The sequence below is a fragment of the Condylostylus longicornis genome, unplaced genomic scaffold (assembly GCF_029603195.1).
Source record: "Condylostylus longicornis isolate FDR11 unplaced genomic scaffold, ASM2960319v2 ptg000027l, whole genome shotgun sequence".
Taxonomy (NCBI): domain Eukaryota; kingdom Metazoa; phylum Arthropoda; class Insecta; order Diptera; family Dolichopodidae; genus Condylostylus; species Condylostylus longicornis.
Genome location: NW_026577996.1, coordinates 3,031,684 through 3,057,332, shown reverse-complemented (window position 1 = coordinate 3,057,332; position 25,649 = coordinate 3,031,684). Strand labels below are relative to the sequence as shown.

Here is a 25,649-nt window from a genome sequence, read left to right as displayed (position 1 = left end):
TTTACATTATATACAGTTTGTCATACACTGTATTCAACCAAAAAAAAAAATTAATAGTAGAAAAATTTAAAAATACCAAAAAAAAAACAAATGGAAAAAGCAATTATCTAGTTTTTTTACTACTACTAGAAAATTAATAAAAACAACAAAATTGACAACGACGACAACACACATTAACATTAAAATAATAAAAACAACATAATAAATTTTTTCAACTACCATTATTAATATTGTATATTTATAAAATATATAATATTATATACCTAATATATATATTTTTGTATATGTATATATGTGTATGTATACATAGTGATGGTTTGTTGCTCGTTTTATATTGTATGAAATGATACAAAAATATTAAGTACGAGTAAATATTTGCAGCGAAAGAGATCAGTCGCTAAGTGAAGTTAATTGCGTTTGAAAGCAAAATAAAATAATGTTGTACAATAAAAATTCAAATAAAAAATAACTAAAATATTCTTATTGAATAAAAAAGAAATAAAAAAAATAAACTTTTTTTACATAATTTTTTTTGTCTTATATTTGGCATATTTAAATTTTAATAATATTAATTTTACAAACTACAAATGAGAATATTATACGTCATTTCATGCATTTCATGTATTGTAACGAGAAATATTTAAAATATTCTAATATAAATAAACAATACACTTCAAATTAATTAATTTTTATTATTTTTTAAAAAACATTCTGCATACTTAAAATCGACCTACAAAATTTTCTGCAAATTTGATTATTTTACAATTTTAAAGTACAGCAATTTAATTTTGAATTATTATCACGTGTTTGTATTTAATAAACTCTTCAATTTTAAAAAATATTAATTAAAATATATAAATTTATATTCTTGTTCTTATAATCATTAAAACTATCCCCAGTTTGAAAAAAAAATTTTTTGTTTTTAAATTCAGGTTTTTCTAGAAATGAAGACACAAAAAAGAGAATTAAAAATTTAATTTTAAAACTTAACTATTTTATAAATTCTGTGATTGTACGTGCGTGTTTTGAAACACCTTTAAATTATTTAATTTAGCCGTAAAATAGTTTTTTTTTTCTTGAAACCAGTTTAAATTTTTTTCCTGTATCTTAGGTTGAAACATTTTGTATATTAAGACTTTATTAAAATTAATAAATTTATAAACAATATAAGCAAATGAATTGAATTTTTAAAAATTTGAAGTGATTTTTATATATTAAAAAAATTAATAATTATAATTAATAACCGAAACAAATTAAATTCAACAAACGCAAAAAAAAGGCTTAATATTATTAAAGAAAATTTCCTATACGTTTTGCAGAAAACCAACAAGAAAAAAATAAAATTCAATCTTAAAAAACAATAATAATTGTTCTTTTTCAAGAAACAAAGTATATAGAAAATAGTATAAAAATAACGGCAAGGCAAAAGGAAACTATCAACAACAACAAGCTTTGAAATAAAATCTATACAGCGCTATCACATATACATATACTATAAATACACTACTAACTAAAGCGACAATTGGATTACAGTTGGAAGAACAATATGAAAATTGCTTACGAAAGCTAATTTTCATGTAGGTAACAAAAAATGTTTTATTCAGTTTTTTTTTTTTGTTTTATTTATAGATACACATATATACAATCTATATGTTTAATATAAAATTAAAATACATATTATATTAGAAGTTTTTTATATATATATTTTTTTTTAATTATAAATCAAATCAAAATTGATATGACAGCAATTAAATTTTAATACAAAAAGACAAGATCATATTAATATCTTGCAAGAGAGTTGCAATTTTTCGATTAGTATAACAGAATTTAAAATACCTTATACCCATAAAACTAAATATTGAGTATAGAGGGCGCCCTAAAACTTTTCTTTTTTCTGAAATAATAAAATTGTACCCACTCATTGTATAAACAAATATAGACTTTAAATACCAAAATTTTATTTTATTAAAAATATGAAAAATCTTACTTTTGTGTACACAAACCACAAACATGCATAAGTATATTTTGTATAACCATTAAAATGCTCCAATATTTTAAAAGCAAAAATACAAAAACATTACGTGACTGTTTTTTTTTTATTTTACGTGAGATTCATAGCAATTCTCAAAACAAGTATAATTTTTTTTTTTTTATAAACGAACTTGTTTAAATTAAAATGATTCTCGAAACAAAATCTGAAAACAAAAAAAAATACCTTACTTAGGTCTATAATTTTTTAGTTATCAATTTAAATGTGTGGGTATGTGTATATTTACATGTCCAAATATGTATGTATAATGTGTGTACATACATCTGAAGTTTATTGAATCTAATTATTAGAATTAAAAGTATGTATATGTTATTAAAATTACATACGAAAGTGAAAGTTGTCAAATCCAGTTTTAATATGGAAGCGTTCTAAATTAAAACTTAATTCTTATTAAGAAGGAATTAAGTTTATAATAAAAGAAAATATATTTTACGATAAAGAAGAATAGACAAAATTAATTTAAAAACATTTCTTAAAAGAAACTTAATCAATTTCCATAATTCAATTTTAGACCTAATATTTTTATTGTTTAGCTAATATTTACTTATACGAAACAAGCAAACAGAAATTCTAGTTAAGTAATTAACCAACTTTTATAAAGTGGTTGCTAAAATTCCAATAGGTTGCTTAGATTTTCGTATCGCCATGAAAATAAAATACATAATGTTAAATATTTAATATTTGAATAGATTTGATTTTTTTTGCACTTTTCTACTATCATTAATGTTCTGTGTATGTAAAGATGTTAGAAAACCCTGTTTGAAAAACTTTTGTTAGGAAATAATGTTATACAAGATTAAAAACTAAACTGTAGATATAATATAAAAGAATCCATTTTTCGTACAAAAATATTAAGAGCCATCTATTGGGCTTCGAGATAGAAGGTAGAAATACCTTTTATAATATTGTTTTATTTATTAGAATTCACTTATTAAATTATTTTATAATCTATTAACAATTTTGTATTAATTAGTCAATTAATTAGTCAATTTTAATAAGTACTAAAATATATATAAAATATTAAATTAAAATTAAGTGCTAGTGGTACTATAGCATTAATTAAGTAAAACAATAAGAAAATGAAAATAGAAACATATTCCTTTTATAATGGGAATTTTGAATAGTATTCCTAGGGAGGTAATATATGTATGTATATTATATCTCTCTTTGTTGAATTAAATTGCACATACCTTATAATTGACAGAATTAATTTAATACCATAAGCATATTATTAAATACGTATGGATACAATTTGATTTTTTTTTATTTAAATATTCAATTATCTCAAAAGAATTCAAAACTTTTGCAAAATGACGAAGGCAAAAGCTCAATTTTTATTTCATAGAATGTTACAGTTTGTATTTCATATTATTGTATAATAAATGTAAATTTATAAAAAAACAAAATAACCTATATATATATATATATATATATATATATGTATGTACTTATGAATGTATAGATATACATTTGTATGAGAAAATTAAATACTTATGAATAAACGTACAGAATATATGTATGTATATTTTATATACATAAAGTACCTACGAATAAAATTTATATAAAACTTGCGGTTGTGTTTGTGTCTCTTACTTTTTATATACATATACAAACATACTCATATTATTTGTTTTATAATTTATTCTTATACGAAATATCGCGTATAATTAGTACGTTTACATTTTTACATACTTTTTTTTTTAATTTTTTTCCTATCTTTTTTTTTTTGTTATAAAAAAAACGTACACATTCCGTTTCTGTTAATTTGCATTAGTATTAAAAAAAAAAATCTAAAACTGGCTAAAAATTGGCCAGATTATCGTTACTTCAATGCGAAATACAAAACTAGAGTAAATAAAAACCTAGATATTTAATTTTAACCAACTTAGAAAAGAATTTATTTTTGAATGTTATTGATATTATAAAAGTTACCCAGTTTTTATTAATTTTATTTGAATGAACGTTAAATACATACCAACATTCTTGGTTAAAATGAAACGAAGGTCAAGTAAAAAAGATGAAAGAAAAGCAAAATAAAATCAAATTGAATAAATAATAATAAAAGTTAAACACATTAAAATTATTTATGTACAATTTCAGTAAATAAAAAAAAATAGAGGTTTATGCTAAAAAATTGTTTATTCATATAACAGTTTTACTTTCAAATATTTTTAATTACGCTCTTTGCACCTATTCCGAAACGTACTTCTCCAATAGGGAAGCATATAAACAAACTATTTTAGCAAGATGTCAGTGTGTCTGTCTATCAGTTTGTCTGTCTGTCATTCAAGTTCAACTGAACAGATTTTAATAAAAATTTATGAAAATATGATTTTAATTTGGATGTGTCACGGATAGATCAATTTTTGTTATATTAACGCCTCGGGAACTGGAACAATTTTAAATTTTTTAACTGTACGTGTATATGGAACTAACTGAATTTAATATTAAAGTTTTATTTAGTACCAAAACTGAGTTTTTCACGAAATTCGGATGGTATAAAGTGAACCTGAACCAAATTTCCATTTTTGCAGGTATCAAACTAAAAGCTTACTAGAATCATTAAAATTTGAAAAAAGTATTTAAAGGGCATTTTCATAATCTTTTGCAATACTTTTGTTAAATTTAAATTATAGAAAATTTCTTTCCGGTCGGTTATGTGCTGATCGTATCTGATTTTTTATATATTGCAAGTAATTCGTAGCATGAGTAGATAACTTTTATCTACTAAATAAAAATTACTGATATGTTATATATAACAGTCTGAACGTATAACACTTTAAGGTATAACAGTTTCAACTCCTCTAACCTTTAACAATTATTGATTAAAAGAATAGTTGAAACGAATAGTTACTCACATTTATTCCGTTAAATGACTTCACATTTTTTGCACTTTCATTCAATCTGAAACTTTCTTTAAAAACAATACAATTTATTAATTAAAATTTGACATTCATAAAATTAAAAAAGAAAAACAAAATTGTATTCAAATTGATATCAACTTTGTTGTCACTTTTTTAATTATTTATATTGTATGTAAAGAAATTCTATTATATACTCTTATCATTTTTTAAAACTTGTTAATTAAAAACAAGAAAATTAAATACGAAATTCAACAAAAAAAATGAAAAACAAATTGTAAATTGATAACAGTTTAGGTTATCAATTTCAAAACAGCTGATGAAGACTTCATATCGTGTAATTAAAAATCTAATCTTTATACTTTTCTTTTAATGAAAAATTATAATTTCTTTTTATTTTTAATGTTATTCATACGAATACTAATTTGTATATAGAAATTGTAATAATATAGTGCTTAGACTAATTTTAAGCGTATTTACATATATACATACGTGAATATTAATTTAATGTGCATGTGTACGTTTCCATTTAGAATAAATTTATAAATTATAGGTTAAGGCTATAAGTATAGTCAATTATGAATATTTTACTACTAAATGAGGATAAATGAAAATGGATTAGCTAATTGATTAGATATTCAGTTGTCATTTATAGGTAAATAATTTGAGCTAGGTTTGGTTTTTTATTTTTTTTCGTACATAATATACATTATTTATTTTATTACCATAATACTTTGAAATTTAATTGTATTGGTATTACATTGCTCGGTCTATATGAATTAAATGTTTGCTTTTTATTAAGAAGAACACTCTGAACTATATTGAACTATATACAAAGCTATTTTATATTATGATGTAATATAAAAGTAAAACCTAATCTTAAAAACCTAAACATTAAAGTTGGATATTTATTTTCCGTATAACGCCATCTATGCTATAGGAACCATAAAAATATAAGTCTATCAAGCAGTATTCAGTGTACATTATACAGCTTGATAGACTTTAAACTTGTACATTAATACAAAGGCTAGTGTAAATTGGAGCGTTATGCACGAACAATTTGCTATGTTATACGATCGTATAGAATGTTTCATACCCTTCATGCAACACATACATTAATGGGTCACTCTAAAAATGTTAAGAGTCGGTATGACAGTTCATTCATTGAAATTTAAATTTCTTTCTTAGACAGGGGACAAGGAATTACTATATACCGTTAAAAATTTCTGACTAAAGAGGTATACAATTATGTTAGCCGCCTGTAAACAAATATTTTTATTTATAAAAAGAAAATAGACTTTGTAAAGATAGCTTAACATAATCGAAACTTTTGAAAGGCTGTAGTTTAATATAGTAAAAGATATTAACATCAAATTGAAAAGGTATATTAATATTGTTTGTAATTTTGTTTAATAAAAATGTCAAACGATTAGTCTAAATGTCAAGAACCCTTTAAAAATCATATGACAAAACATCACATTTTCAAATGGTTTGACTGAATTTTTTTTCAAGAATTTTTTTAATTTTGCAAAATTCGTCACTTGACTTGAAAAAATTTCTAATATTTGAAACACAAGTTAAATTTTTTATTAAAATTTGCTTTGATTAAACTACATTCATTAAGTGTTAATAAACCCTTATCACAGAAGTTTTGATAATGTAATAAAAAGTGCTTGCATTAAGATTTTAATATATTTTATATGCATATACTTGTATATTTATTGCACATATACATAACATGCAATATTTTTTGAATAATTCATTTCAATAAATGTACAACTAAGCACAAATGTAAATATAAATGAATATTTAAACAAAATCTGACTTCGAGATTGTAGTAATACGGCGCTGTTGAGTAGGAATTCAGCTTATGAATTTTTATTTCTGTATTGTGCAGTATTGTTGCAATTTTGAAGTCATGGATGTAATTTACGTTAACTTTTTAACAAAATTATGTGATAAGAATTAAAATTTCGGTTTTTAGCAAATTTTTTACTTAACTTGTAAAAAACCGTTTTGATAACGTAACCAATAAATATTTTTTCATACCAAATTGAACCTCATACCATATACATATGTACATGCTTATGCGTATATACTAATGCGTATGTATGATTTCATTTTTCATAAAAAGTTAGCAAAAAATATTATACGCTTACAATATCTGCACAATTTTTCTGCAATATTAAGAACTTCTAAATTACTACACACATACATACATACGAACACATATGTTCAAGTGTAAATAATATGTTTTTAGGAGTAAATAGAATTACAAATACATTGAAATTTAAAAGTAATACATAAATATTTTCTAAAAATATCCTTGATGTTTCCATTAAATAAAATGTTCTGCCCACACAAAATTTTATGAAATTTGTGGTAATGGTAATGAAAAAGAAAAAAAATATAAGTCCTTTGACGTCATACTATCACAAAATGGGATGCAGATGACGTTTCAATTACCTTAAAAATGAAAACAAATTATTTTCTTTTTTTTTTGCTCCTTTTATACACTGTTGCTTTTGTAAATGTAACAGTAATGACGTCAATACTAATATGATTTGTAATTTTCTTACGGAATTTTTTTAATAACAAGTTTTACTTTATAATATTTACTAAATCCATTATGAACCTTACCTTTAATTTTATTCCATTTACAAGGCTATTAATATAAGGCTACATATGTAGTGAAACACAGTAAGAAGTAATCGAACAATTGCAAAATCGAAAATTGCATAAGTACGGGGGCTTTGCTTCTAGTTTCTTATAAAATACAAAATTTACAAATTGCTGAATAATGTAAGCATGCAATGGTCACTAATCTAATGAGGGCTAAAGTTATGATTGAATTCGCAGCCTTTAGTTCATCTATTTTCAATTACATACTATATACATATATGTATGTAAGTACGTAGACTGCTGTTGATTGAAAATTTTGAAGTCTTCGATTTTGAAAACAGAAGAATTTATAGTTTTTTTTACAAACAACATATGCATGCATGATACATATAAAAAATAACATACTACATATAAAAAAATATACATATTTATACATATTACGTATTTAAAAATAAAAAGTAATTTTCTACAGCAATTTCATGACTTAATTTGGAATTAAAATTAAGTAATTATTAATAGAATATGCGTATTAAATTTTTCTAAACTTTCAATTGTTATACTGTTATATGTACATATAATATGTACATATAACACAGAAATACCGACTTTTTCCGATGATCTAGTATGGATATATATTTATATTAATATATGTAGGTATGCATGTTTTAACATGTATATTCGCTTATTATTTATTTAAGGTAGGAAAATGTATATCTATTTGATAATCATAATAACACATGACATTAAATTTGTGTGATCATAACAGCACATCGTAATAACACATACATACATAAATTAATATACCTACCATATATAAATATTGATATAATGTTAGAAAAACTGTTCTTTAATTTGGAATTGGACGAGGAACTGCTTTCATTCTATTTGCAACAATGACCAAATGAAATTTTGCATAAACTTTTATATTCCATGAAATCTATAAGTTAATAACAAATGTTAATTAAATAATAACAATTAATTGATTTAAATAATAATTTTTCAAATTAATTTAAAATTAGGTGTAGATATTGTTATATTTTTGTCATATTTACCGTATTCCAGCTAAATTTTTCATGTTTTACTTACGTTTTTTAACCTTTTAAATTTTACAATTTAAATAATCATCAGATTTGAAAAAAAAAACTTTTCCATTATTAAAATATGTAACTTTTCCATTTTGTGTATGTATGCATGTGTAAATGCTTAGTGATCATATAATAAAATTTTAGTCCCGTATATAATTGATTCAAAAATAATTTTTGTTATTTAATAATTTCATAATTAATTTTATACAATATAAATCTTTTTACATTTTAATATTTTATTACTTAATGACATCTTATAAATTGTTCTAAATTTGAATACGCTTACACATTTATTGTATACGTTAATATATGTTATACATATTCATATATACATACGTGCATAACATAATATAAACAACTGAGACAATATATAACAATATAGAAAATAAGTATTTGTGTTTCACAAAATAATAACATATTTTATTTTTATACCCTACACTTAATTATTTATTTCATAATCAGAGATTTTAAAATGTAACTTTATAATTTTTTAAAATATTTTCTTGATATCAGAATTCTAGTACAATTACAGTCGTACAGTATTATTGCCATTTTGATGTTTAGCTTAGGGGTAATGGATAAACACAAAAATAATTGAACGTTTTGAGTATAGGTAATTAGTAAGTAGAACTACAACTTGAATTGTGTCGCATAGTATTTCTGCAACTACTTATACGATATTTCTAATTTGTTAGTGTTCAAGTACAATTGTACTAAAATACAATTATTTTGGCCAATTTGCATAAATTGTATCTGGATATTTCAATAAAATATTGTCTAAAGATTATCAAAAATCATTAAGTGTACTTACCCGAAAATTTGTTTATGACATTTAGAAAATTTATCAAAATAAATTAAATTTATTAAAAAGTTAATGTAATCTAATCAATCTAATAAATTGTAAAATTGCTTATTATTATGAAATTGTTTGGCAAAAAATTCACTAAGCAAAAAACAATAACACAATCTTATTGTTTGATTTAATTTTGATTTTATTATCACTTTCGAATGTGTGATAATTGTATACAAAGCAATCAAACTTTTATCTAATATAATGTATGTACATATGTATGTACCATCAAACATTATAATGTCAATTTTTTTGTTTTATTGATGACTTTTTAAAATTGTTGTTTTGATTTGCGTTACGCTTGTTCACAAGATAATTAAGGTGCCTCAAAAAAAAATTATTCTAATCTTAATTAATAATTTTTAAATTGAATTGTTGTTCTTTTTAATTATTTTGTTGTTTGTTTTGTAAAATTTTATTGCGCTAGAATTTTTGAACAAAAATCTTTTTCGTTCTTCTTTTTTTTTTGCTATCTATATTTAAATAGAATTTTTCTCTTAAATATTAAAATTTACCTGCGTATATAAGAATAACAATACTTTTTCTTATAAGCAAACATGTGAAATTTGTATTTAAAAAAATAAAATGTATGTATGTGTGTTTGTGTGTGCATTTTGATCAGTGTGTGAACATAAAATTTAAGTGATGGAGCAAACAGCACCAAATACATGGGATAAAAGATTATTGCGTTCTTGCTTTTTTTTAATTAAGAGTAAATTTGAATATGTTGAAAACCTAATAAATTCGGTTCTATTTTGCTAATAATTTTGGTCCTACCAAGTTACTAACTAATAATTTCTAAACCTAATAATTTTGTTTCTATTCAAGATGTAGAAATTAAAATACCCTATGAAAGCCATGGAGGATTCTTTCTGTGACGAACCAAAAGTACCCTTCCAACACTGATTTTTGATAAGTCTTACATTATGACCAACCATGTAGTATGTACTAATAATAATATAGAAATTCTCTTCGTATTTTGATTTTATATATGTACCTACCTTATTATCATTATATACAACTTATTTTTATTTACTATATTAACGTGTTTATGTAAAAAAAAAAATATAACGGCGGCATGTGGGTATGCAGTGCACATAATATATAGATATATACATATGTAATACTATTTAGTACTTAATATATATTAATATATATATATGTACATATATTCAGATACGTAGGCACGAAATATATTTATCATATTTGATATATACATACATGTATACATATATATATATATGGATATATATTATACAATTACATATACTTGTTTATAGAGAAAAAAGAGCTTTTTCTATTTTTCTTTGACAATAACACAACAGGCAAAATATTTATCTCTAATACATGTAGTGTGCTAGTGTAGTGACTATAGTGTAGGATTTTTATTTGATTGTTTCTTGTTTTCATTTTCATTTTAATTTTTTTTTTATTTCAAGAATTTTCTTTAAAGTTCTAAATTAAACTGTTATAAATATAGGTATAACATGTATACATGCTTGTATGAATGTATGTAGTATGTATGTACCTCAGATAGAGAAAGACTGAAAGACGTATTGAAGAAGAATTTTTTATTTTATTTTTTTTTTTGGCAACAATATGCGTAAAAAGAGTATACAAAATATTTTAGTTAAGGATTATATTTTTTGTTGAGTGATTCATGAAAATATTTTGTACGGATATTTCGGTAATTATTTTTTCATTTAAAAAAAAAAATAATAAAAACACATAAGAGTAAGAATATTTTTTGCCAATTTATTATAACTTGAAAGAGCCGTTTTATCGTATACAAGTAGGTACATACCAATTTCTTCCGGGAGCAGAAAATAAAATAACATTTTATATTTTATTTTCTCTTTCAATTTTTTTTTTATTAAATCTTTTGATGAAATCAAAACTTGAAGAAAAATATTTTTTTTTTTTCATTTTGCATAACAATAATTATTGTGTGTGATGGTGTTAATTTTATATTTTCATAATAATTAATTTTATAATCGCTAAATAAACGCAAAATATCAGTGATTTTTGTTAAAAAATTAAAATAAAAATTATTCAAAAAAAGCAAAACGAAAAATATACAAAAAATTTTAAAACAAACTGTTGAAGAAACGGAAAAGCAATCTTGTTTCTATGCAGAAAAGGTAATTTTATCTCACCACATACACAATTCATGTATTCATGCTTAGTATATACACAATGCAAACATATGTAAGGTACATGCATACAATATAAATACTTGTGTATAAAAGTTTATGACGTGACAATTTTTGATTCTTTTTTCTGTTATTTTAATCAAAGTTCTTTTAAATTTTGTTTTATCTTTTTCAAATGAAATTGTAAATTTATTTTTAAACTAAAATGGGTAAATTTTAATTGTAAAAACTTAAAATAAATTTTTTCATATTATTTCAAAAATTTATTTAAAACATTCTTTTTCATGCAGTTACATATGTATATACATTTGTGCATTGTAGATATGTACACGTTTCATTCATATATTTTAAAAATATTTGCATGTACTTATGTACTTAAGTATGTTTTTAAAATTCTGAAACAAAATATTGAATGAAATTTTTATCCGCAATTCACATAGACTTGCATTAGTTTGATTTTACTGGAGTACAGTAAAAATAAAAAAAATAAACAGTTAACAATTAAATTATTTTTAAAATTCACAGTTATTTTCTTAAAAACAAAATTTATATTTGAATTTACAAAATTATGTATGTGGTTTGTATGTACATACATGAGTAATTAATTAAGAAGACTGAGAGATAACGGTTTAATATTAAAAGTGAAATATGTATTTATATACATAGATGTGTTATATAAGTACATAATATATTTATATATGTATATGCATACATATGTACATATGTAATTCATTATAAAAGGTATTTCGACGTAACAAAAATCAAGGTCTGGACATTGCTTTTTTTTAAAATTCTCATATATGTATGTAGATCTTCCATGTGCGCTAGTGTTGTGTAGGTGTATAACAAAAAAACAAGATTTTTTTTGTGTTTGATTTTGATTTCTTAATTTTTTTTTTGTTATTTCTATAAATTTGCTGATGTCTCTTTTGAATCAATTATTAAATGTTGCAGAAAAATGATTTTATAAACATTTTTTTACTATTGAAAATGACAAAAAAAACAATGATTTTTCTTTAACGATGATATTTTGAGGTTAAGAGGCTATAAATATTTATGAAATGCATAAGAACTTGTTGTGATGACATATTGTTAGGCGCTCTTTCAATTCTGTCAATGTCCAGGCCTTGATATTTTTTTGTTATATCATACATTATGTACATATGTAAGTACATCTGTAATAGTTATGCATAACGGTGTATAATATATAATAAATTTAAAAAGGTACATAATATTTTTCATTTTACATAAGCAGAAATTTATCTCAGTACTCGTATGTATACAGGAGTTGTTATTGCAGAAATTTATTAAAATGAATTATTCGTAAAAAATTGTTTACGTTGGATGCGTTGTTTTAAATTTTACCACGTACTTAGTTTTTTCTTCTCTGTTAAAATCAAATTTGCAAAAATTGAATATGTATGTATGTATGTATGTACGTCTTGCAAATATATATATATATATATATGTATATGGATTGTGATAACAAAATATTGTTAATGATCTATTGATTCATAGGTACATATAGATATGAATGGAACAATTTTATAACAAAAAGTTGTGTTTATACGCATTAAATAAATGTATGTCTGTATATATTTTGTAACTACTTATGTATGATTATAAGAAAGTTTTATTTTACTGAATTTATAAATATCATATTTTGGCGCTTGTAACTTTTTAATTTACAACGGATATTACAAAAACATTATGAATGAATGAAACTTCATAACTATATACATATATATATATATATATATATATATGTATGTATATTTAGAATAATTTTGGAGAAAATGCTTTACTGGTTTTGTTATAAAGATGTATGTATGTAGGTGCAAAAGAAGCGTTGATTTTAAATTGAATAAATTTTTAAATTAAACCCATAATTGAATTTTAAATTAACCCATAAATTCGCGATTTCAATATATTTGTTTGAATTATAGTAATAATTTGTTTTATTGAAAATCCAAATTACATCATCGGTTTCGCCCTAACTGTAATAAATATAAAAAAAAATTTACAAATAACATGTTCAAATCATTGTTTTTTAAATCTCTGTAGCCCTAATATGTTTTCGGTAGACTAAAACTCGAATACTGAATACTTTCATATGCCGAATACCTTAAAATTTTCAAAGTATAGCTGTAAATATAACATTAATAAAATACGCTGCATGTAAACTAATATAAAAAACAAAAAATTCTTCGTTCTAAAAATAAAAAATAGAAAAATAGAAAATATTAAATAAATTTAAGCCCCGCATCGACTTTACAAAATACAAAAACACGTGCTTTCCTTAAAATGTATGTTTAAGTTCCATTGGAAAATACACACTTACATTATGTACATACGTTCATATACATAATGTACTTATAAATTGCGCTTTCAGGTAAATATAGTGTTTTTTATGGATACTGTAACGAATTCAGAATGCAAACATATGTATGTATATATGTAAATATACATATGTATGTACATTTCTTCAAGTTTCTTAAACTAAAAATAATTTTTTTGTAGACGAACCGATTAAAATTTTCTTTAAAATATAAGTACAAAAACAAATTCTAAAAATAAAGTAACGAAAAGAAATTTTTAAACAATTACATTTGTATATACGAATGTATTTAACATAGTTATATATATATCATACTTATATATATGTATATATGGATGTATATTCGACAAAAAAGTGTAATATTGTATCTACCTATTTGAAATAATTTTGTATACTAAGGTTCTAGTAATTGAAAAAAAAAATTGAAATTTTTATTTCTAACTCAAATTCAAAATTAAATACATAATTGGCATGAACGATAATGTTGGAGAAAAGTACGACTTTTTTATTTACATATATTCATATGTATATATTAATATAATATATAACTGCCAAAATAAATTATGTTTTGCTACGCAGTTCAGCAGCCATAACACATATGTAAGTTGCATTTTACAACAAAAATTAAAATTCCCGATGGTATTTTCAAGGAAGAAAAGACCTTCTTTCCTAAATATTAAAGTATAAAAATGTTTTATTGCAAATTTGAAAGTTCGATACCGTAACTTCTATATGAATTTAAGTATATTAAAAAAATGTATATTTGCTGGTTAGGAAATTTGCTGTTTAATATTACCATTAACTTTTTGTTTGAGAGGTTTTGTAATTTATATTCCTAGCTTTCCTAGTATTTTATTTAAAGTACATATTAATATGTAAGTATATACGAGTAGCATGATAAATTTTTAATCGAATGGTAGAATTAAGTGTAACAAACATTTGTTTTAGTGTAAACTCTTCCCAATATACATATTTGGTTTGTGTCCATGATATTTCAAATTTTATTCAAAGCAGTAATAAAAAATGCACAATTAAGTTTTCTGTTTGCCCTTGCTGAATCCTTTATAATAACACAGTATAATGGAAATTTTGAAGTCGGAATATAGTTCTTAACTTTGCTTTTGACTTTTATTACACAATTTTAATCTGCATTAAAGTGTTAGTCCTCTATTTCTGGCAGCTTTATATACGTGCTTGCATATGTCACCAAATAATGGCAATTATATTTAACTATACCGTTTTTAAGAAGAGCATATTTAAATATTTTTTACTCAGCTTAAAGTGTAACAAGTGAATAAAAAAGAAATTTGTATAGGTAAGCGTATTTTGTTTTTGTTTTTCTTTCACAAAATACAAAATGTCAATATTAAATTTTAAGTTGTTGCCTTTTTAAGATATTTTGTAAATGTTTATATTTTCTTCATATAAAAAAAAAAAAAACAAACAAAAAAAAACAGAAACGAATTCCAAAAAGAAAATAAAATTAGAGAAGCGAATGGCGGCAATTGCGTCATATTTATACGTACATATGTATGTATGTACTTTAAATACACACAAATGTATAAATATATTTATATATAACGTATATACATATCAGATATACATATATTCGTAATATATATATATATTCTGTATATTAATATATATATGTATGTGTATGTACATACATATGTACATACAATAGACAATCACCATTATTTTGAATGAATATTTGTTTGTGAAAAATTTAACAGGATCTATAGATTATTTACAAATGTACATACATACATAAATATACATTTTATATTTGTATATGTACATATGTATATATGTATATATTAAAAATTAAATGAATCGTTTCAGATAACTTATAAGTTATAACAATTTTTTTTGAACAAAATTTTAATAAAAATAAAAAAACTTTTTATTTAAAAAAAAAATAAAACATTTTTTTAACAGTTTTAATTCTAATTTTAATCTATTTGGAAGTGTTGGAAAGTGCTATTCAATTTCGTGTCAATTAGGTACTATTTTTTGATTAGTACATGCATGCAACTTGTGTTAAGTCACAGTTAAATAATTGTGTGTATGCATAAAAGCAAAATCACCCAAAACTGGTTTTTCAAGTTCTTATTGTTTAAACTGCAAAACTGTCATTAATGTCATAAATTATAAGCTGCCATATAATATTTATATTTTATAAACAAAATTTTAATTAATCTAAATTATTTTTTCTGGTTTTGGAAGTTTGTAAATTGCATTGTTAAATATATTGCTAAAACAATAATACAAATTTTGCTTATATGCAAAAAATAAAATTAAATTGATTTTAAATTATTTGATAATTTTTTAAAAAATAATAAAAAAACAAAATTTTGTAAATTAAGCAAAAATTTTTGATGATTATTTTAAATACATACATAGTTTGATTAATAGTTTCAAATGTCATTGAACGGATTTAATGCACATGTGCATATAAAACGAGGAAATAAATTAAATTTGACTGAAAAAATTACTTTAATTAATTGCAATTAATCGATTACTAACAGCTCTTATCACTATAACGAAGGCATAACTTCCGATCAAAAACATATCGACAAACAATTATAAATGATTATCAATTAACATTTAAGTAGATGAAAACAAAATTTATTTATTTTTGAATATTAGAATTAATTATAAATTAAAATATTAAAAGTTTTTTAAACTAAATAAAAAATTTCTTAAAAAAATGTTAATTTTTATTTACGATCACATTATGTTTCATCCATATATGTATGCATATTTATGTAATTTACAAAGCTTGTCATTTAGGTAAAACATTATGCAGATCAACTTTTGTAACTTATAATTTGACAATTAATAGCACTTATTCTGAGGGTCTTATCACTAAGTAATAATGATTTTTATCGTCAATAATTCGTTCGATATTATTTTATTGTAAATGCAAACCAGTTAATACAAATGATTCGTGTCTATAATAAATTTTTTGGAATTATTACAACAAAAGTCTCACCATCATTAACTGATTCGATACTTAGAATAAAGTTCGAAATTATCTGGTGAATCGTACTATAAATTAATGACTAAATTAATCAAACCTAATACGACTTGGTTTCATACATCATATATTGTTGCATTGATATAAAACTTGCCTTATATATGTATATCTATGAATGTATATAAATAAAAGAGTTTTTTTGCGCAAATATGTATATATGTATTAAGAAAATATTAAATATTTTTCTAATGAAATTAAATAAATAAATTTCATGAGATATTTTTCAACTGAGTACACACAATATTTAAATAAATTAATCGGCGAAAAATAAGTATCATTAATTTCTATTTATTTATTTCAGTTCAAACATGTGGTATTTTTCATTGTTTGTTCAGAAATTTTTATTGACAAATTTATCATAAATGTACGTGCATATATGTACATACATACTTATTTATGTATATTAAACACCATTTATACGTAATAATTATAAAAAAAAATATTGCCTTATTTAAATATTATTATTTTCCCTTTTTAATTTTCAAAAACATTTGTTATTGTTTGTCAACATACATACATACAAACATTCGTATTTTAAAATTGTTATTATTGATTTTATAGAAAATTAATTTAGCACATTTCCAAAAAAAATTTCGAAAAATATGTGCTCATTATAACTTTAATTTATTAATTTCTCCCTATTTCACGTTAGTTTTTTTTTTCCGATTTGTATAGATACGAAAAAGAAATTTGACATTTTGATAAGATACCATGACTTCAAAATCGCAGCAATCCAGTATCAATAAAAAGTATAGATTATGAGTTGCAATTGCTGAATTGTGTAGGAACACAACTATTGAAGTAAGGACATTTGGACAAAACAATCTATGGCGTCTAATTCGATTTCGTTATCAAAATAAAATTAAATTTATAATAAAAAATTTATAACTTGTAATTTACAAAATAAATTTTTTTTTGCATACATACTCGTAGGTTATTATCACTATATGTATGTATAATATGCATGTATAAAAGTTTTCATTTAAATAAGTGTCAAATTTCGAGAATATGAGGCAAAATTATTAGAGTATAAAGAATTATTCACGTGTTACTATACTCTTTGATAAGGTTCAGGGCTGTTAGATGAATTTAAATACACAATATATATACATATATATATATACGACAATATTCAATCTACATATACATACATACTTTTGTATAACAGTTCTGTATAATAGATCATATTATATTGTATAGGTTTATTCGATTCTATGGTCTTGCGCAGGTGCACCTATATTAATATTTTTTTGCCTTTTTTGTTGTAATTGTAAATGAATGCAATAGTAATTTTTACTTTACTCACTTTAACCAACAATAAAATGAAATTTAGTAGTTTCGTTTTCATTTTGATTCTTTTTCGTTTTTTTTTTTTATTAGCGTATCAGGTCAGTTATTCTAGATTTTTAATTTTATGATGCTTTTTCTTATATTTTATTTATTCTCTTTTTTGCCTTTTTTTTGCCATTTACTAAATGCTTGCTTATAATTTTATGCTATTCCTATATAACTTTTATTATTTTCATTTTGCTTTTTTGTTTTAGAAAATTGAATATTAAAGTTATAAAACCTTGTATAATTCTTGCAGTTATTTCCTTTCGCTTTTTGGAAAAGAATTATGTAACACTTGAATGTTATGTGTACAAAAATTAAAACAAAAACAGAAAAAAAAAGACCGTAATAAAAAGCATTTTTAAAAGTAGTTTTACTGCTGTTATTGCTTTATAAAAATAAAAAGCAAAAACAAAAATAAATAAAAACCAAAAAGCAACATCAAACAAAAATCAAGCAACACGGAGCAAAAATAGAGAGGCAAATATAATATCGAACTAGCAAAGCAAACCAATAAACACAACACGAAACTCATGTAATAAAACTCATATCTTAACAACAAAAGTCCACAAAAATTTTACATTCATCATTGTCGTCTTTCTTTATTGTTTTTGTAATACTATATTTTTCATCTCTTTCAATTATCAGTACAAAATTGTATTGGAAAAAAAAAAGGTGAATAAAATATGGAACCAATTTAAGAGTTTTTCCATTAATCCAGCTAACTTTAGGATATATGAGTTTGGTGTATGCAAAAACTTATGTAACATAGGGGCTTTTTAATTTCGAACATCTACTGCAGTGTCAAAAATATCAATAAAATGGCAGTAAATTATAAAATATACAATTTTCGGTGATCTTATACCATAATTCTCTATTTGATCTTCCAATCAATCAAATATCCTGTTATATAGGAGAGAATTCAAATTTTTATGTGATTTTAATGTTATATTGTATATTTTTATGTATGTAATGTATGTATCACCTAACACAAAATGTGTATTATCAAGATTATAAACATAAATTGATTTTGCTATTTTAATTAAATTAGAAAAAAAAATTAAAATATAATATGTATGTATACGTATGTGTATGTAAGAAAAAATGTAATTTTATACTAAAATTAAATACAAGAACACGTAAAGTGTTTTTTGTGTTTTGTTTTGAAAACTGTGATGTTTAATATATAATATGTAAAACCGGTTTAATATATACATGCATACGAGTATGTATGTGCATCGATCTATGGATGTATATACGTTAATTTAGAGATAACAAAAATTTATAACTGATTCCCAAATTTATGACATATACATATATACATACATACATCCCGTTGCTTCTTATTTTTCTTTCTTAAACATGTAATTAATGCAAGATGTGTGCCAGTGTGTACAATTAAATTGCTGTTTAAAATCATTTATATATACATATGTACGTACTATATGCCAATACATATTTATAAATAACTTTGTATAAATATTTAAATATGAGTCTAACTGAACTTTAAATTATATAATTATATGTATGTAAATACATATGTATGTATTTTTTTTTATAATTTTATAGCTTATTTTTTAAGCCTATTGTTTAAATGGGATTAATTAAATAAGAAAATTAAAATTAAATTTTGCTAATTAAGATATGTGAATATGTATGTATAACGTATGCAAGTACACATATAAATGTACATCTGTGTGATACATATACTTATGTACAATGTATGTATTTATGTATTTCAAAATTCGACAGTTTACACAGTTTGATTTACTAGTTATATATGTACATATGTATATATGTATGTTTTTACGGATTACGAACATAGGCGTCTCAAATTAATGAATAAATTAAGAAATATTAATAAGGAATACGTTCGGAGAGCAAATAGAAGTATTTGTAATAAAGCCGTTTCAGTATTCATCATCGATTGCATCCTATCAATCGAACAATATTAAACATAATATTGAACAGTCGGTGATATTTTATCAAAAATGTGATAAAACGCACTCATGACCTTAAATTTCATAAAATCATGTTTAAAAAGTAAATGATAATTGACTATCGATTTAAATAGGAATTAAATACTTACGTGCAATAATTTTATACTTTTTTTAAATTTTAAAATTAATTACATATGTACATAAAAAATCACCCTTTATTTAATCAATTTTTAAAAACATGATAAAAAAATAAGTATAACATGCATATACATGTACATTTCTACATACATACATATGTATACATATATTGAATTGACTTGATGTATTGAACTTATTAAATTTTATAATATTAAAAATTGATAGCTATAATACTATAGGCAATACCTTGCCTATGTAAATTTAGGTTTATATGGTATAATTCAATAAGTATAATATTTTAATATTTTATATTTATTTTATATGTATTCTACTTTTGTATTTTTTTTTTTAATTATACACAGTGTCAACACTTAATACCTGTGTATGTACGTATATATTTTAAATATTTATATATACATTCATACATAAGCATGTGTGTATGGTGTGTATGTAGATATTATAACGCGTTCATAATTTTATTACGGTTTTAAATAAAATATGTACATATTATATATAAAAACAAAAAAAAAGTGGTTTTAAGTTTCTTGTTTCGATTTTTTGATATTATAGTCATTATAGTCAATGTAACGTACTTAAGCAATTTTTTTCTTTATGATTGGAATATTAAGCTCTTAAGACATTCTAAATTAGTTTAAAAACTGCAAGAAGCGGCCTTGATGATCGATTTATAAATATATTATAAGAGTATATCATGTACATATGTATACATATTATAATAAAGGTATGTATGTAAGTAGACAGTATTAAACATATGAGAAATACAAGTAGTACTTACGCGGTCGGTATACGGAATGAAAACAAAAAAGAATTTGAAATGTAAGTGAACATGTTTTAAATTTATGTTAAAACAAGAATAGCATGAGCAAAATTATCAACGTTTGCATGGTAAAACAATAACAAAAGGTTCTCAAAAACGAATATGTTAATATCAAAGTAAACAATTATTTAACAGACAACTTAACATCTAAACAGTTGGTTATTTGATGCTGGCTGTGCACGATCGATGAGCCAGAGTGAGTGTGAGTGTGTACTTGGTTTGATTTGATGGTCGCGCTAGTCTAACACGTTGCAGTTTTAGAAGAACTGAGCCAAAAAGCATAGATTTCATTTGAATTACGGAGGCAAGTCGGTTGTATTGTATACGCGAGCATCCCTGTTATATAACGCATACATACATTTAATTCATACTTGGTCCAATTTACTTAAAAATTGTATTATGTTACAGTAATTTAGTGATTGATTAATTTGATAAAAATTTTAAAAATAAATTATAATATAAATTAGGGTAAGATTTAATTTAGTGCCAAATAATAAATTAAATGTCAACTTGACTTGTTGAATAAATCAAATTTACGTTATATCTAAATTTGTGTAAGTGGGTAGGATCAAGACAAATTTTTCTTTTCAATTATCTTTTTATCTTTTATTCAGTTTGAAAACTTGATTCATATTTTTATGTATTGAATGACCTACTTCCCTAGTACCCTATAGTTCTGATAACAAAGTATTTAAAATTGTCTTGACAGACGAACTGATCAAAAAGTCAATAAATAAATTCAAATTTATGCTGTTTTTGGGTAAATTAAAATGGAATTTTGATTAAAAAAAAATAGCAAGATGAAGGGTAAATCAAAATTTTTATAGCGGAAAAGAAATTTGTTTCGGAAAATTAAGACAATCAACAAAAATCAAAAGAGAGAAAAAAACAAAAAGAACAAATGAATAACCTGTTAAACTAGTACCTACCTAGTTTCTTATTTTTTTTTTCTGTGTAGATATGCACATACATACATACATATGTATATATTCATTATAATTTTATACCTACATAAAGTTTTTGATACTGATTTTTGTGTTACATATTTGTATATTTAATGTTCCCAATTTTTAATAAAATATTTCTATAATAAAAAAAAATTTACTGAATTTTCCTTTTTATTTTTAGAAACTTTTAAATCGTTTTATAATAAATATGTATGTACATAGTTAATTTTTCAAACTTAGAACGCAAGCTTATATACATTTGAGTTTGAACATTAATTTTTTTTTTCAACTCAGTTTAAATTCAATAATCAACCAAGTTGAGTAAAGTTGTATTTAATTTGTGTTTTTTTCTAGACAAAGAAATTCAAGATTTGTTACAGAAAATTATAATTGAAAATATACCAAAGACTTCAAAATTTAAGTATTACAGTGTAATTACACAATTCATAAATATGGCAATAATTTTGGAGTCAAAGAGATTCATTCTCGATCGTACTTAAGTGTGTCGAACTATTCTTTAGCTTAAAAATGTTTTCTGTCTGTCCTTATTACTTAATCTGACGTCTTACCCTGGATTCTGTATTGGATTGACTGAAATTATGTGTGCTTCATCATTATAGCCCAAACTGTTAAGCTTTTAATATTACTCTTTAGACTCTACTAATATTTGATAATAATATTTTTTGTCACAAGATTTTATAATATTAATTTATTTTTTTTTTCCATTTCAGCTTAAATAAACTTAAAGAATTTTGAGGCTTAAACATTATCAGAAGATAATATTAAAAAAAATAACCTAAAAATTATTGAATTCAAGTTTCTGTGTAAAAAAAATACCAACAAACTGGATACTTCAATAAAAACAAATATACCGATGTCAACAACGGTAATGGATTTATATCAAAAAGATGATGGATTTAATTCAGATGAAGGAATCGAAACATTATCTTCAAGTCCAGTTTCAAATGCATCACTGATATCTACATCAGATCATGGCTCTTTTGAAAATGTTACAAATGACAACGATGAAGATGATGACAACGATGATGATGAAACCGACGAAAATTATTTAAATCATGATGAAACTGATGATGAAGGTGATGATGATGATGATGTTAATGTAGGATCTCAACGTTTAGCTGTGTTATCTTTTGAACAAGTTTCTAAATTAAATGATGTAATGAACGAAACAGTTTCTATACATGGACGTGGAAATTTTCCGACTTTAGAAGTAACGCTAAAAGATTTAGTTGCGCTTGTTAGGAAGAAATTAGAATTGGATGTACAATATGGTGGAGCTGGTATGTTAGTTAAAGATATTCGTTTAAATGGTGGCGCCGCTAGTCATGTATTATCATCAGAAAATCAATCATATAATGATTTAGATTTAATATTTGCGGTCGAATTCAGTTCAAATCGCCATTTTGATCGTGTTAAAGCAGCCGTCCTTAGCACTTTATTAGATTTACTACCAGAAGGAGTATCCAGACGTCGTATTATGCCATGTTCATTAAAAGAAGCATATGTTGGTAAAATGGTTAAAGTAAATAATAATAATGATTGTGATAAATGGAGTTTAATATCGCTGGGTAATTCACCTGGTCACAAAAATGTTGAATTAAAATTTGTTGATACAATGCGAAGACAATTTGAATTTAGTGTTGATTCATTTCAAATTCAATTGGATTCATTATTATTATTTTATGAATGTGCAGCATTACCAATATCAGAAAATTTTTATCCAACCGTTGTCGGTGAATCTGTTTATGGTGATTTTCAAGAAGCCTTATATCATTTAGAGAATAAATTAATTGCAACACGAAATCCAGAAGAGATACGTGGTGGAGGTTTATTAAAATACTGTAATTTATTAGTTAGAAATTATAAAGCAGTTGATAATGATAAAATTAAGACTTTAGAACGTTATATGTGCTCCAGATTTTTTATAGATTTTCCAGATTTAGCAACACAAACTATTAAATTAGAAGCATATCTAAGGAATCATTTTTGGGAAACTGATGAGGAAAATTTACAATATCAATATTTAATGCATTTGCGACAAGTTGTTGAAAATTCAACAGTTTGCCTAATGAGCCATGAAAGAAGGCAAACAATCTCATCTATACAATCTTTAGCTATGCAAATATTATGCCGTGAACATCAGAAACAACGAATACAACATCAAGATAAATTAAGAAGACATAATTTGGTAATAAGTCAACAGCAACAATTAATACAACAACAAAATGATAAGATTATACAACAGCAATCACAACAACAAAATCAACAACAATCGCAACAAATCCACATGCAGACTTCACAACAGCAACAGCAACATCAGGAACAGCAGCCACATCTTATACAAATACAGCAACCACAAGATCAAATACAATTATCGACAACAGAGCAACAGCAGCCACCTGCAACTTCACATATTCAATTAACAAGCGGTCCTCCAAGTTTTTTATATGCTAATGGTATATATTATGCTTCTGTGATTCCTACAACAATATGTACTTGTCCAACAACATGGCTGAGTGCAACATAAAAAAATGTATAAAAAATTTTTTTATTTGTTATTACAATACATTATAATATTATATAGATATAGTTATCTATCAGATAGATGGAAAATATAAATAATCAATGTTCAATTTATTTAATTAATGTTTTTAAATATGTATACGTATGCATAATATCCTCTTAATTTAGAAATAATTATTTTTACAAATAAAAAAAAAATTTTTGGATCCGTAAGTTAAAAATGAAAATAAAAAACAAAAACGTTTCCTTAATAATAGTTAATAATCATAATTACAATTATTAGTATTTCTATTTTACTTCTTACATGAAAAAAAAAGAATGTTATTTTCCTAATTTTCATTTTATTTAATAAATTTATTATGTATTATTATAAAGTTGCTCTTTTTATGCTGTAAGTTGTAACAAAATTAAATATGAGACAGAAACTTCTTGCATTAAAATGCAAGAGTAATTAAACTTAACTTATACTTGAAAAAATGAATTCACAATTATAAAAAATAATTGTAAAATAATTAAATATAAAAAAAATATAAATTATAAGGTGTTTTTGAAAATTAAGAACTACATTGGCAATTCTTAACTCGAGCTAAAATATTTAAAATGGCAGCAATTCGAAAAACGACAGAGAAGAATATTAAACTATTTTTTATTTGCACTAAATTTTCCATAGTGCTGCCAGTAAGTTCTTACTTAACTAACATGCCAGCGAAATGGTAATGTTTTAGTAGACGCTATTTTCACGGTTATTGAAAAACATTTGCTTTTCTAACAAACTGTCAATGTGGTACTAAAGTTAGAATTACATTTTCAAGGACACGGTATATTTTGCCTAAAAATTTTCATTAATAAATTAATGCCCATTTAATTATACAATTAAAAAAATATATTTATATACATTTAATGTTTATAAG

At 23.2% G+C, this 25,649-nt stretch overlaps 1 protein-coding gene across 5 annotated transcripts; it reads left to right on the top strand.

Moving 5' to 3' along the window:
- Positions 1 to 1,041: 1,041 nt before the first annotated feature.
- On the top strand, positions 1,042 to 25,649 carry LOC129607270 (terminal nucleotidyltransferase 5C). 5 transcript variants are annotated; one of them, XM_055518151.1, is made up of 2 exons: positions 1,042 to 1,577; positions 22,926 to 25,649. In XM_055518151.1, the coding sequence occupies exon 2, from the start codon at positions 23,069 to 23,071 to the stop codon at positions 24,740 to 24,742; it is 1,674 nt and encodes a 557-aa protein (XP_055374126.1). In that variant the 5' UTR covers positions 1,042 to 1,577; positions 22,926 to 23,068; the 3' UTR covers positions 24,743 to 25,649. The 5 variants fall into 5 exon arrangements, with proteins under 5 accessions (XP_055374126.1, XP_055374127.1, XP_055374130.1 ...); XM_055518152.1 differs by having other exon boundaries at positions 1,052 to 1,581; XM_055518155.1 differs by lacking the exon at positions 1,042 to 1,577 and adding an exon at positions 11,138 to 11,155.

What these genes read in the sequence shown, in the direction of transcription:
- LOC129607270 (XM_055518151.1), top strand. Translation starts at nt 23,069, where the DNA reads ATGTCAACAACGGTAATGGATTTATATCAAAAAGATGATGGATTTAAT.